The sequence below is a fragment of the Pimephales promelas genome, chromosome 19 (genome assembly GCF_988280905.1).
Source record: "Pimephales promelas chromosome 19, fPimPro1.hap1.1, whole genome shotgun sequence".
Taxonomy (NCBI): Eukaryota; Metazoa; Chordata; class Actinopteri; order Cypriniformes; family Leuciscidae; genus Pimephales; species Pimephales promelas.
In genome coordinates this window covers 17446169-17462097 of record NC_142787.1, presented here as the reverse complement: position 1 = coordinate 17462097, position 15929 = coordinate 17446169, and the positions used below count along the sequence as shown (strand labels likewise).

The 15929-nt window shown below is 38.2% G+C and overlaps 1 protein-coding gene across 1 annotated transcript; it reads right to left on the bottom strand.

Moving 5' to 3' along the window:
* Window positions 1–7943: 7943 nt before the first annotated feature.
* On the bottom strand, window positions 7944–11283 carry cd8a (CD8 subunit alpha). The gene is made up of 6 exons (XM_039688370.2): window positions 11157–11283; window positions 10370–10684; window positions 9911–10003; window positions 9708–9809; window positions 8971–9010; window positions 7944–8759 (listed from the first exon to the last, which is right to left on the bottom strand). The coding sequence occupies exons 1-6, from the start codon at window positions 11227–11229 to the stop codon at window positions 8699–8701; spliced, it is 684 nt and encodes a 227-aa protein (XP_039544304.2). The 5' UTR covers window positions 11230–11283; the 3' UTR covers window positions 7944–8698.
* Window positions 11284–15929: the final 4646 nt, after the last annotated feature.

Sequence of the window (15929 nt, the reverse complement as noted above, 5' to 3'; positions counted from 1 at the left end):
CGGAGTCAGCGGGGAGATTACCCGCTCAGCCCAGCATCGGTGATGTGACGCGGCGGTGCTCAGCCAGCACGGAACCAATCTATGCAACTGTTTGAGGACAACGATAAACTTCTTTCATCATTCACCAATGTGAGGACATCGTGAAACGGTTCTTCATCTACAAGGCGCCCCACGTAAGGTATGTTGTAGCGCTACAAAGTAATTGAATGGCCATTCATGAGTTGTGTGCACACTATTATAATTACCCGGGCGTAAAAAATCCAATGCATTGGTATAAAGAAAGAACTGAACGGTAACTTTGTATTGACAACAAATTACATTGACAATTGATTACGTGGTGACGTTCAAGTGCACTATGAGTTTACTTGAAAAAAACGTGTCAGCTGCTGAGGCGGTTGCGCAATCAGCTGAATGTAACAGTAAAGCAGATGGTCCGGGTGTGTTAAAAGAAAAGGAAAAACGTGTTGTAACATTAACTGCAAAGGCATTTGAACAAAGGCTGGAAAGACTGCAAAATGATAGGAAGGCTAAATTAAATAAGGCTTCTAAGCTAAGGGAGAAAATCAAAGAGCTTATGCAAATAAGTGATAAAGAAGGTGTACAATGTACAATGAGTGCTCTTGTTGATTTGTGTGATGATGCAAAATGTGTTCATGATTCCTTGCTGGTCATATTACCTGAGGGTGAAAGGGAAAAACATGATATTTGGTTCAAAGCAAAAATGATTTGCAATGATGAAATGCTGTCTGAGGTAAACCGCTGGTTAAATGCTATTCAATTAAAAAAAGGTAATAAAGGTAATGAATGTGGGGATGAAAAAGGTTCTCAAAAAGGTAAAAGGCATGAGCAGAATAATGATGATATCAGGCCAGAGGACAGTATCTCAAATGTTTCTAGCAAGCAATCAAGCAGGAGGAGTTCTCGTAGTGGAAAATCTACTAACTCTGCAAGAATAAAGGAAAAGGCAGAAAGAGCTGCACTGCTTGCTCAGGCTGCATCTTTAAAGGAACGGCATGCATTGGAGGAACAGGAGCAACAACTAAAAAGGAGAAGAGAGCAACTTGAGCTGGAAGCTATGCTAGCTGCCTCCAATGCCAAACTGGAAGTGCTGGCCTCTGCCTCTGACATCAGTACCACATCTAATGGAATGAGTTCTTATATGAGTAAAAGCAAAAGACCAGCAAATGTTACTGCGCTCAATCCTATGGCAAAGGAATACAGGCCTGTAAACCACCACCAAGCACAGCAGGGCCAGGATTGGGCATTGCCAATTGGCAATCCACAACCTACAGCTAGGCTAACACAGCAGTCTAGTCAACAAAGCCAGGCTGGGCTAAACCAAAGGATTGGTTCTCAAAAGGACGGTCATCATATTGTACCACCACAAAGTTTGGGACCCCACTCATTCAATGCTCAGCCATTAGAGGAACAGCAGCGGGGGAACATCTGTTCCATAATGGAAAGGCAAAACGAAATAACTACTGCATTGGTCCAACAGCAGCGCTTCATGTTATTGCCTGCAAGAGAGATTCCCTTATTTGATGGGGATCCTCTTCAATATATTTCATTTATGCGAGCATTTGAGCAGGTAGTGGAGGATAAGGTTAGTCAAAGTGATTGTTTATATTACCTGGAACAATTCACGAGAGGACAGCCACGGGAATTGGTATGAAGCTGCCAGCACATGGCAGCTGATCTAGGTTATGTTAAAGCAAAGGAGCTGCTTAAACAACACTTTGGCAACGAGTATAAGGTTGCCTCTGCATATATGGAAAGGGTTTTTGCGTGGCCGTCTATAAGGGCAGAAGATGTCAATGCACTGCAGGCCTATTCACTTTTTCTGCGCTCATGCTGTAATGTCATGGAGAACATACAACATATGCAGAAGTTAGACATGACAAGCAACATGAGAACAGTCACGTCCAAGCTCCCATTCAAGCTGAGGGAGCAATGGAGGTCGGTGGCACATAACATAATGCATACATCTGACCGCAGAGCTCTGTTCAAGGATTTGGTGGCATTCATTGAGAAACATGTCCATATTCTGTCAGACCCTTTCTTTGGCGATATTCGGGACTCAGCACCAGGAACAGGTGGTGCTAAGGTCATTGGGCTGAAGTCGCAGCCAGGCACAAGATTTAAAGGAAACAGTTTTGCCACCACTATTGCCCCTGTACATTCAGCAAGGGGCTTTGGAGAGAGAAAGACTGTCTTGCCAGAAAATGGTTCTACTATTAGATCAATTTGTGTGTGTTGTTCGCAAAGTCACTCTTTGGAGGAATGTCAACAGTTCAAAGGGAAGAAGCACCAGGATAAAATAACCTTTCTAAAAGAGAAAGAGCTTTGCTTTGGCTGTTTATGTGCTGGGCACATGAGTCGCAGTTGTGGAAAGCGTGCAACCTGTGGGATTTGCGGTCAAGCACATCCTAGTGTGCTTCATGTTGACAGGAGAGACAAAGCCAATGCATACATGGAGCGATCTAAGGAGCTTGTGAGACCTAACACCACAGCATCTAAAGAAGCCTGTGGCCGTGTAGGGGTCGGATGTGATCGCTGCCTCCTTTCCATCTTGCCAGTCCAAGTCAAATCTATCAAAGGAGGCAGAGTAGTACAAACTTATGCATTTCTGGACCCCGGCAGTTCAGCCACTTTCTGTTCGGAACATCTCATGCAAAGGCTTGGGTTGTCTGGTAAACGAACACATTTTCTGTTACAGACCATGGGACAGGAAAGGGTCGTGCCAGCAAATTTATTGTCGGACTTTGAGGTGTCTGGTATGGATAGTAATGTTTTCTATAAGCTACCAGAAGTCCTCACGCAGAAGAAAATGCCTGTAAGTGCAGACAGTATTGTCTCTAAAGAAGAGTTGTCAAAATGGTCATATCTGGCAAAAGTACAGATTCCCAGCTTAGAGGTTAATGTCGACCTATTGATTGGAAGCAATGCTCCCAGGATATTGGAACCTTGGGAGGTCATAAACAGCCAAGGGGGAGGACCATATGCAATTAAGACGGTATTGGGGTGGGTCCTTAATGGCCCTTTGCAGTCTAATGACAGCAGTTTGGAAACAGAGGCCTCTTCAGTAGTTGTCAACAGGATTTCTGTGAGACGATTGGAAGAAATGCTACACAGCCAGTACAATCATGATTTCAATGAAAGAGCTACAGAGGACAAAGGCCCTTCAGTAGAAGACATCAAGTTCATGGAAATTATGGAAAATTCTGCAACACTGGACGATGGTCATTACAGTTTGAAGCTGCCCTTTAAAAGGAACAATGTTTCTCTGCCCAACAACTTCTCGGTAGTAAAGCAAAGGTTGCTCGGGCTGAAAAGGAGGTTCCTTAATAACAAAGAGTTTTATGAGGAATACAAAATGAACCTCAGCAGAGTGATCAGTCTGGGCTACGCAGAGCAAGTTCCAGATCAGCAGTTGGATCACAATAGTGGTAGGGTGTGGTATCTCCCGCACCATGGTGTATGTCACCCCAAGAAGAGGAGTCTGCGGGTGGTGTTTGACTGTGGCGCAACCTTTAAGGGAACATCTTTGAACCAGCAGCTCTTGCAAGGTCCTAATTTGACCAGTACATTGCTTGGTGTCCTGCTCAGGTTTAGGCTGGAACCTGTAGCAGTTATGGGTGACATACAGGCAATGTTCCATCAGGTCAGAGTTGCAAAGGAGGATAGAGACTTCCTGCGCTTTGTATGGTGGCCAGAGGGAGATCTCAGCAAGGAGGTAGCTGAGTTTCGCATGACTGTCCATCTGTTCGGTGCTGTGTCCTCCCCGAGTTGTGCTAGCTTTGCTCTGAGAAAAACAGCAGCTGATAATCAATCTGAATTTCCAGCCGAAGTTCTTCAAACAGTAAAGGAGAACTTTTATGTGGACGATTGTTTGAAGAGCATGCCCTCTGATGAAGAAGCTGCCTTTATGGTCAAAAATTTAATTACTCTCTGTCAGGCAGGAGGATTCACTCTGATGAAATGGATTAGTAACAGTCGCACCACCCTGCAGACTATTCCAGAGGAATACAGAGCTAAAGATCTGACTGAACTGAATCTGGATAGAGACAAACTTCCTCTTGAGAGAGCTCTTGGCTTGCAATGGTGCGTTGAGAGTGATTCGTTCAAGTTCAAAATGGAGATCCAGCAGAGGCCAGTCACCAGGAGAGGAATGTTGTCAGTGGCTAGTTCGGTGTACGATCCTCTTGGCTTTGTTGCACCTGTGGTGTTGCCTGCCAAAATCATGCTACAAGAACTTTGCAGAAGAAATTATGGATGGGATGAGACTGTGCCACAAGACATCTTGCAACGGTGGTTCAGGTGGTTGGAGGAATTGGATATGCTGTCTGAGTTTAAGGTTGATCGGTGTATTAAGCCCAAGGGCTTTGGACAATCAAGACATGCTCAGCTGCATCACTTTGCAGATGCCAGTGAAACAGGATATGGTGCAGTCACATATCTCAGGATGCTGAATGAAGGAAATGATATTCATGTTGCATTCCTGATGGGCAAGGCCAGGGTTACACCTTTAAAGACTGTTACTATTCCTCGCCTGGAGCTGACTGCTGCTGTGCTTGCCATTCGTGTTGATCTGCTGTTGAAGGCTGAGCTGAGATTCCAGTTGCAGCAGTCCATTTTTTGGACCGACAGTACGTCTGTGTTGAAGTATATAAAAAACGAGGATAAACGTTTTCATACATTTGTGGCCAACAGGGTTTCGACTATAAGAGGAGCCACTAAAACTTCACAATGGCGATACATCAGTTCCAAGGAAAATCCAGCGGATGAGGCATCCAGAGGAGTGAGGGCTGGAGACTTTATTCATGGCCGTAGGTGGATAGAGGGTCCAAGTTTTTTGCGTAAACCAGAAGCTAACTGGACAACAAATGTGGTAGAGACTATCATGGAACCAGATGATCAGGAGGTCAAGAAGGAAGTCACAGTGAATGTTGTGGCTGTGGATGGCCTACCTGATGCCACAAACCGGTTACTGACTTACTTCTCAAGTTGGAGTAAGCTCAAGGTGGCAGTAGCCTGGTTACTTAAATGGAAAACCATCCTGTTGGAAAAATGCTGCAGGAGGAGGGAGGAGAAATCTGCTGTTGCTGGTAAGCAGACTACAGACAATAATGTGTCACGGAGGAGGCAAGGGTTAAAGGACAAGCCTGGAGGGCAAAATTTGTCCATAGATGACCTTATGGGAGCTGAGCTGGCTATCATTCGATACTGTCAGCAACAGAGATTTGGAGAGGAAATCGCCATGTTGTCAGCTGGGAAATCTACAGTGAGCAGGCGTAGTACAATCCATAGGTTGGATCCGCGCTTGGATGATGGGCTTCTCAGAGTTGGAGGGCGGCTGACTAAAGGTTCTTTGCCAGAGTCGATTAAACATCCAATAATCCTCGCCAAGGATCAAAATGTGGCCACTCTCATCCTCAAGCACATTCATCAGCAGCAGGGCCATAGTGGGCGGAATCACACGCTATCAACACTACGGAAGAAGTATTGGGTCACTAGCGCCAACTCCGCTGTAAGAAAGGTCATTGCAGAATGTTTCTGTTGCAAGAAATATAATGGAAAGATGCAGGAGCAAAAAATGGCAGATTTGCCAGAGGAAAGGATTCTTCCTGACAAACCACCATTTACTAACGTTGGCATTGATTATTTTGGCCCAATTACAGTGAGGAAAGGACGTGGTACAGACAAGCGCTATGGCGTGATACTAACCTGCTTGGCAAGCAGAGCAATCCATCTCGAAGTGGCTGACTCTTTGAACACTGATGCATGTATCAATGCTCTGCGACGTTTCATCTGTAGAAGGGGTCAAGTTTCTCATATTATATCTGATAATGGAACCAACTTTATAGGAGCAGAGCGAGAACTAAGAGAGGCTCTCACAGCTTTGGATCATGGAAAAATTCAGAGAGTTCTACGGCAAAGGGGAGTTAAGTGGAGCTTTAATCCTCCAGCAGGTTCACATCATGGTGGAGTTTGGGAGCGTGTTATCCGCATGGTGAGAAGGATTTTAAGTTCAGTTCTTCAACAGCAGACCCTGAACGATGATGGGCTTCATACAGTTATGTGTGAAGCTGAAGCCATCCTAAATGATCGGCCTATCACCAAACTTTCAGATGATCCAAATGATTTGGAGCCACTTACTCCCAACCACATTCTTCTGATGAAAGGAAATCCATCATTGCCGCCAGGATTGTTTGAGCCACATGACTTGTATTTAAAAAGGAGATGGAAGCAAGTCCAGTATATTGCTGAACTTTTTTGGAAACGTTGGATACGGGAGTATTTACCTTTGCTGCAAGAGAGGCAAAAATGGAATGAAATCAGGAGAAACCTGAAGCCTGGAGATATTGTCGTTATTATGGATCCTACTGCCCCACGAGGTTCTTGGCCACTAGGAAGAGTGTTGGAAGCTTTCCAGGATAAAAAGGGATTTGTGCGTTCAGTGAGTCTACAAACAAAGTCAAGTGTCATTCAACGTCCTGTTACAAAGCTCTGCCTTTTGCTTGAGGCTGCAGGTTAAATGGGCAATTTTCAGTGTTAATGTGTGTGAACTCTTGTAACAAATGTTGGATAATATGTTATGTCAGGTTGGTGATGGCTCCTTAATTTGGTTTGTTTTGAATTGTAATGTTTGTTAACCATTCCAATTGGGGGCTGGTGTTGTAGGAGCCATTTCAATGTTTATGTCCAGGTTTGGCCATTAGGTGGCACTAGGGTTATGGCACATGAATTGGGGCTCATCTACTTAGGAGGTTAGCTGTAATCAAGGACAGGTGTGCCAGAGGGAAAAGGGCAAACTAGTTTTTGACCGCCACCGAGGCTGTGGTTGAATGTTTTGTTATGTGAAAGTGTTGGTGAAGATGGAATACTGTTCCGTTATGGAAAAGGAAATCCTTGTGTAAATCCAATAAATCTCTCACAACAGAGAAGAAAACCGAACTTTAAGCTTTGTTGCATTATTCAATCAAGCCAAATCGACCACGGTAAGCGCGTCAACTATAGCCCACTTCAACCCTCTGCATAACCCTCGGCTGTTTTAAGCTTAGCGGTTACAGTTTGACCTAAAATAACAAAATTGAAAATACTGTGGAAAACAAAGACATCTACATCTTGGATGCCCTTGAGGTAAGCTAAAAATAATTTCAAAGTGAACTATCCCTTTAAGGCCTTATTCACTTAGAAAAATATCCAGTTGCAATTGCAATTTTTTTCCCCTTTTGATTTATGAAGTTAAATGAGAATTGTTTAGCTGAAGCTCAAGGTTTTGCACTTACTTAAGAACCCCTAATAAGTTCACACTTCACAGGTGTTGCATTACATGCGGTAAAAGTCAGAATCTTTCACTTTCACTCTAACTCAATCGTGTTGGTTCAAGGGTTGCCGCAAAATTACCGTTTTGCTTAACATCAAATGTCTAAATAGCTAACATCCATACTTCATGACTGAAACTGAAATATGACATTTAAACTAAGCTTTGACTTCCAAAAAACATTTATTTCTGCTCATGAAATGTCGTTGAGCAAATCAGTTAACAATAAATGCATATTACAAGACAAATAAAGTGTTTTTTATCCTTGCATGCACGTTAAACTGTTTTTGGGAACTCCTAAAACAAAAATAGGAACATTTCAAATGCTATGATAGGGGCTCTTTAATAGGTAGTTGTTAAGTTTAGGTATTGGGTAGGATTAAGGGATGTAGAAAATGGTCATGCAGAATAAGGCACTAATATGTGCTTAATAAGTACTAATAAACAGTCAATATCCTAATAAGCATGTTAATAAGCAACTAGTTAATACTGAGAATTTGACCCTAAACTAAAGTGTTACCAGACTCCGACATTATTTTTGCGTGCCTGTTGTTTACAAAGAATGTAGTAAAACATTAAAATCATAATGTTGTGATCAAGCAAATCAATGACACCAGCATAACTGGAAGATTACTTTATTTTTGGGCAGCATGTGACTATTGACCATTCATGCTTTCACCTCCTGGGTTAATTATGCTCAAATTGTTCATTTCAAATTCTTCATGTCACTATCTGAGGTTCATATCACTTACAGCCAGCAGATGGCAGGAATCTCTTTCAAACAGGTTACAATGGGCTTTATGCCCAGCTGCACTACTTCCTGAACTTCAGCCAGCTCCTTGTTTCCTGTCTGCCATTATTGGCCAAATTGATTAATTCAGGTGTACCTGACCTCAGTAGTCATGGCAACAATAATCAGACACACCTGAATTAATCAATTTGGCCAATAATGGCAGACAGGAAACAAGGAGCTGGCTGAAGTTCAGGAAGTAGTGCAGCTGGGCATAAAGCCAATTATATACAACTTTGCACTTTGAAGCCACACTTGCTACAAATGCAACAATTTAAGCCATAACAAGCCCCAAATAATAAGAAGCAAAACATAAAACATTTCACCAGGAACCGATTAAGACTATCAAAAACCACATAAAGAAAAGATGTGATTATTGTCAGTAACAGATACATAAAACAGAAAGACATAACTATAAAAATCATCTAAATTCAACTAATGAAACAGAAATCCTGAACGATTCGAACATTTTCATTTTGAAAGATTAAGATATAATGTTCAACAGACTGAATAAGGATAAAGGACGAAACCGCTTTTACACTTATTGAGAAGAAAACAGAACCAATGTAAACTTTCTTGTTTCTTTACTGAAGCTGGAAGTGGTTGTTGGGCAGTTTCGCATGGCCAGCTGGTCTGGGTTGAGGTCTGAAAATGACAATTTGAGATGTTAAACAGAAACTGTATTGTATTAAAGGGATAGTTCACACAAAAAAGCAAATTTTGTCATAATTTACTCGCCTTCTTTTGTGTTCAGCAGAAGAAAGAAACTCATTCAGGGTTAAAACAACTTGAGGGTGAGTAAATGATTTTTGGGTGAACTATCCATTTAATGATAATTTGTGTCAGTGTGACTTACTGTCTTTTGTAATGATGCGGACACCGTCTTGTCCTTAAACCTAGAGAAGAAAAAAAAAATCATTCAAGACTATTTAAAAAACTAGGCTTGCCAAAGCTTAATTTGTCAAAAAAAAAAAAAAAAAAAAAAAATATATATATATATATATATATATATATATATATATATATATATATATATAAAACCCATAAAAACACATTTTTAACATTGTGTGTGAACAAACACACACAAAACACATTATGAACATTTTAAATGTGTAAATCTAAAACTAAATTATAGTGTCCTCCCATGTGGGGCTCGGTCAAGGACCAGAACACTTCCTCATTAGTTTAGAATTTGGATTGCATCTCTAAAATGAGTGCCTCTGTGCTCAGATGCAGCCTACTTAAAATATAACTTATTTTTAAGTGTAATTAATTACTTTGGTTATGTTATAGATTAAGAATAGTTTAATTGTTCTTACATGTCCTCCAAATAGTTATGTATAGCAGTTTTGAAAATTATTTGCATGCATATTGTTTCTCACCACTGAAAAATGGATTTACACAAAGGCTGTATTATTAGCATAATTGTGGATATGTTTTAAATGGCTGTGCTAAAGTCAAGCAGTAAGTGTGTGCGATAACTTAGATGTTCCAAAACTTGTACATGGTCCATAACCACTTAAAAAATATTCAAAATAAGAACATAATTTACTACACTTAGCATAATTTAAAAAAGGAGTGGATTTGACTAACGATTGCAGTAGAAAATTGTGCCGATCAGTAGAATGAGGAGAAGAGCACATCCAGAGGCCAGAGATGACAATATCCAAATCTCACAGTTGAAACGAGGCTTCTCTGTGAACAAATACACCTCCTTATCCTTACAACGCTGCATTATAATACAAAGATTTATTTTTCAATTACCATAATAGAATAATATATATAGCACAACAAACCTGCTTTTTTGCACAAATGTGATGGCGTTGTAGATTTTGTTGTAGTCACTAAGATCCTCGGGGTTGGTGCTTTTGGAGGTTGGGTTGTTGGATCTGAAACAGAGATATTAGCTAATATGATCCAATGATATTATTCTTTATTGTAATTTTATATTTCTACTTGCCCCTTGCCTTTTCCCTTTTAAACATAAACCTCAATTTGTGGTTACTATTAAATTTATGCTTAAAAGAAGACAAATGAATTTATCAATGAGGTACCAAAAATAAATGTAGACAAATTACAATTGATTGAAAACATTAATATTTTATGATAGATTTTTTTTTTTTTTTTTTACTGGAAAACACAACATGCTTTTAGAAAAAAAATATTTTTGCAGATCTCTTTAAAATATTGCATGACTCTTTAAAAAATTTAGATCAGTGTTTCTGATTTAACCTGTTTAACATTCAGATACCCACCTGGTTCTCCTTTAATTTCAGTCAGCCCTCCAAAGTAGAGTTTATTGTTGTTCATGGATGCGCAGGTGTAAACACCACTGTCTGCCTTTTTCTCGAACGATATAATGTCCAAATATGGCTTACCACTCTTGTCTACAGTGGTAATGTATTTCTCCTTATTTAAGGGATTTTCCTTTATGTCCGATTGTTTAACAGTGAATAAAAAGTCGGCACCTGTACTCTTTATTCGAAACCAGAATGTCAAGGCGCCGGACTGTTCAGGGACACAACTAATTCGAATCCTCTGTCCTTCTTTATAGATCTCTGCAGAGACTCCTTGAGACAAAGAAATGTGTTTAGATTAAGAAAAAACAAGACTAATGCATGTGTGAAGAGAAATTTTATATGGTCACATTAAAAGTCATGTGCAGCTGAATTTCATTGTATTTAGTGGTGTGAAAATAAAATTAACTTGTTTCACCATTGAATTAACTGAAAGTAACATGTAAGTAGCTTTTTTATACTTTTAAGCATCCCAATACAAATATATATCATCATTTTTGTGTTGTATCATCATTTCCATGCCGTTTCTGTGCTGAGGTACAGTAGTAGGCTAAATGTTAAATAAAAATGATTATTTTACAGTTTAAATGACTGTTTAATGGCTGTACATAAAAACAACATGCAAATTATATTTGGTCTATTCAAAATCATAAACAATCTGTCAGTCCTGTACATAGGCTATTTCATATTTTTCATAAGACTTCATATAATGTAATTGCAATATATGAGAAAATGTTCAACTCACCACAGAAGAGAGACAAACTCACATAAAATCCAATGTATATTTGATACATTTTTTCAATTCTCAGCAAAGACATTCAGTTCTTCTAACAACAGGAACAAAACTACTGAAAGAGTGAAACAAAATCTCCTCGTCTGCCCCTCCCAAACCCTCACTGCCTTGGTTTTCAGCTGTACTGCAAAACTGTACTAATGAAAATAACTGTACTATAAATGTAAAATAATACAAGCTTGTAATGTACTATTAATGCTACTAATTGTGACAATATATATAAATAAAACATATATATTTAAAAAATAAGTAACATTTAAAGATATAAAATAAGTGGCCTAGCAACAAAAATAAAATGACTAAATGTTAGATAAACAGCATAGATTGTGTACATTCCATGTAGGTGAAGTTAAAATAAGGTTTATAATCATTTTACTACTTTTAGTTTCTGTATATATTCACATAGCAGCTAATGGGGGATGTTTTCACATTTTTCACGGTGTGATACAAGTTGTCACGGTGCTTTGTACACAATTTAAACAGTAAAACGATTATTGGAACCATAAAACTATACAAGAAACAAAACAAAAAGCAAAATGCTGAAAGATGGAATTGTAATTGTGCAAAAAAAAAAAAAAAAAAAAAACGTCGCCTAAAATGATGAACATCTCTCATCATTAGGCCTACATGATATAATTTTGTCAGAATGTCTTATGTAGAATTTTTTGGTATGTAAACATTTCATTGTTAAAAAGTTGGTCTATAAAACAGGTGGTGGTTGTTTTTTAAGTGGTATATTGTCTCAGCGTGCACCTGAAGGGGGTCTGCACTAGCAGCAGCACGAGCACATGCACACTGCACAGGCGCGCGCAGCTCTTTGATCGCGCGTCAAACCGCATGTGACGCGCTCCCTCTGAGTGGGGCTGTACTGCAACTCTGGACCCCTATAACTTTCATTCAGCTTAGAAAATGTGTCGTTAGGGTGTACAAAGGCTATTACATATGTGCACTGAACGTGTTTGCCTCCACGCGCTTTCGTTTACGTTTCTAAGATCTTAGGCTATTTCTGCACAATTGAATGAAGGGGATATATTCTCGCTCACTTTCTAAAACATTTAGTTTCTTTCAGTTTCATTCAGTCACACACGTCTTAATAAAACCGTAGTCAGGATATACGGTTACAAATGCAGCAGCTAGGCTACCAATGCAGAATTTAAAAGCTAAACTGTTATTAATGCATGGATAACCCCAAATCAAAGAATGCATAACCTCGCTTTTCTCCCGACGCAGCCTAGTCTGCACAAATCAAGCAGGCTAGTAGCCTACTTGAGTAAAGTTTGGATAGGCCTACCCTAGGCTTTCCTAATCAAGTATGGCTCCAGGTGTGTATAGGCCTACACATTTTCTAATTTACTTCAGTAAATGTTATGGATTTTTTAAATAAATAAAATAGTAAACTATAGGCCAATACATCAAACTCTAACATCTAGCCTTGCTTCTCTTAGGCCTTTAATATTCTAACATTTGAACAAATGCTATAGGCTACTGTTCGAAAACAGACAAATATGTGAAATGAAGCTACAGACTGAAACCTTGTGGAATTTTCAGATTGAAACCATGGTAAAATAGGCCATCAGGTAAAATGGGCCATTTGAGGTTTGGGGGTCCCAGCTCCCCGGAATTGATATAGCCAATGACTGCAAACTGTTGTCATAACTGTGCTTGACAAGTACCAGGTGATTTGATTGATTGGTTGCTATGGTGGGCGGGGGAATAATTCAAATTGAGACTACACCAGAAAGCTGCATGCAGTAGCCTGGCATAACTAAACTATTATAAGGATGATAAATCTATAAAATAACAAATATGCTCACAAAAACACTATGCATACTGTCTGTCTCGATGGCATTAATCAGAAATAATGTTGTTAGTTTGGTATATATATGCACATATTTTTTGTAAAAGTGATGTTTTTCTTGCGGCCCAAATTACCTTAACCACTGAGTGAGGTAAAATGGGCAACATTTCAGCTAAAATGGGCCATAATCTGTAACATACACACACACATATTTGTTTTTAAATGGCACATATGAAATATGTTTGTTTAATGCAGTTGAAATAAATGAATAAGTTATATCTAAGCAATAAAATTGTGGCAACAGATTACAAGCAATATAATTAATTAAATGTAACGAATTAGAATTTAGTAATAATTAATCAAATTGATTCCTTAAAAGTTAACCAGTAATGAGTAAAAATCAACCAGTCAAATGATTGTGCAAAAAAAATTATGTTAAAACATAACCAACACCATCAAATTCAGATCACCTTTTCTATTTGCTCATCTGACAATTATAACTCCGGTATATCAGCCAAACAAAACTTAAAGTGAGTGGCTGAAGGGTCAAGAGCCCAACTAAAACAATCAGTGATCACCATAATGGTGACTTAAAATTATGGTTCTCCTTCAGTGATTCTGATTGTTAACATCAGGTGTCTTCAATATGGCAATAAAGAAATTAAGAGTTCCTCATTCATCTTTGACGTCTATCTGTTTTTCAAATATTTTTGTTTATTTTTGGTACATTTTACTCATTTTTAAGGGTTACATTTTAAGGAATTAACTAGATTAATTATTACTCAGTTCTAATTTATTCAATATAATTAATACTGTAATATTGCTTGTAATCTGTTGTCACGTTAGATATAGCATATTCATTTTTACAGTGTATGTGGTTGTATAAGATTTCCCTTTGCAGTCTGACTAGCCCATTTTACCTGAAACGGCACATGCAAAAAAAGTCGGCACACCTGATGTTTCAAGAACTGTGCCTAAATATGTATATTTTATCACATCATTTCAACACAAATGTATCAATAACAGTCATTATTAATTATAAAAACACATGGAAAAGGCATTTATGGTTTTGTATTATTGTCCCAAACGATTTACCAAAAAGTTTGGGCCACTTTTTACCTGATATCACCCTAGTGATCGATGATGAACCATGTTAAGGCCTATTATTTAGCGAGTAATGTCTGACTCAACCTACTTGAAAAATATAGCTAAGTATTTTTATTTCGTTACTGTTCACAAACTTTTCACTGAACTGTTGTTTGCAATTGGGTGTCAAGGTGATTCGCCTATGTGGATGTAGTACTGAATGAAGTCAGTTATCCTAAAGTTCACGCCTGTGGATGTATGAAGCAGTATGAAGTCAGTTCTCCTAAACACAGTTTTAATAGGTTACCAGTTCATTACATCTATCAACATGTTCCTCTAACCTTTTAGGACCAGAACGCAACACCACACTTTTTTGTCTTTATTTGAGAAACGTAGCCTACTTTGTGATTTCAAATCTCCATTTTGCGAAATGTTTGTCTTATCTCGAGGAAAAACACTCAAAACAGGTCTGAAAATCACCTGACGTCTTGACGGTATTTGAATATAACGTTTAGAAGAGTGGAAAGGAAAGATGTTCTTCATTGTTTTGTACGACAGCTTCAGACCACCTTTGTTCTGTAGGCGTAGTCTCTAAATAATATGAATGTAAAGTGTGAAGGGGAAGGGGATGCTGCCCACACACGGTTACATCACTAACAACAGCGCCCCCTTGCTTTCTTATGTCGCAACATGGTCTGACGTAACGTAGCCTACGTTTACGTCTCTTGGAAATTAACGTAACATTTACAGGTAGTTGGATAGTGGAAATATGAGTTTACGACATTATCAACAAAAACAAATCTGTTGGCGACCCAGTCAGGTGTACACATCATATTAAAAAAAGATTTCCAACAAAATTGCAAAATGATTGTTATTTTATCAAATGTAGTATTAGATGTTTATCAAAAAGTGTTATAAAAATATTCTATACTGTATATAATATGTATTATTATTATTATTATTATTGTAGTCGTTGACATCGTCTAGTGAGTTTGCAACATTAGAAAGTCACCTATATATAAACAATTGCAATAAATAAAATAATTACATAAATCTGATATATATAGATATATATATATATATAGACATGTGACAATATGCCCCAGGTGGGGTACATTGTGACATGACCATATGACATGAACAATGCTTAATAAAAAATCTAAAAATCTAATAAAAAACATTGAAGATAAACTGAAATATTTTCTCAATAAAATACAATTATTAACTTTTTCAAATAAAATAATGCCATTTTTTAAATAATTAATAATAAAATAATTTTTGAGTTTGACAGCGAACACACCAGAAAACACAGCTACAAAACATAGTTCAAAACACAACGATAATAAATAATTTCTAAAACATTGACTCTTTATTCCCCCTTTTCTCGTGTTTTCTCAATAGAATTCATAGCATAGTTCTAATAGGGGCACATTGTAACGCAGTGTTATGCTCTGCACAACTGGGATTTAAACCCTGCTAGTGACTTCTGCTAGTTAACAAAGCATTAAAGAACCATAGTTCTGTTAAATAACATATTGGAGATTAAAATAATATCAGATTTGTCTAATTTAAAATAAACACCAAAAATAGAGATGGAAAATTAACATAAGAAATTGACTTTTGCTATGGTTAAATACATGTTCAGTGATATCTTCCAAAGATTTCAGAATTTTGGTGCAATTTTTCCTCTATTTTGATATGGCAACTAGTAAATACTCAAGTTTCTTAATGCTAGCATGTGTGGAAGTATTTAAAACAAGGTTAATTGTTACTGTTACAACTAGCCCTGCATTATGTTTTGCCCCGCTCTCCTCCATATTTACCCTTATTTGAGTTTGTTA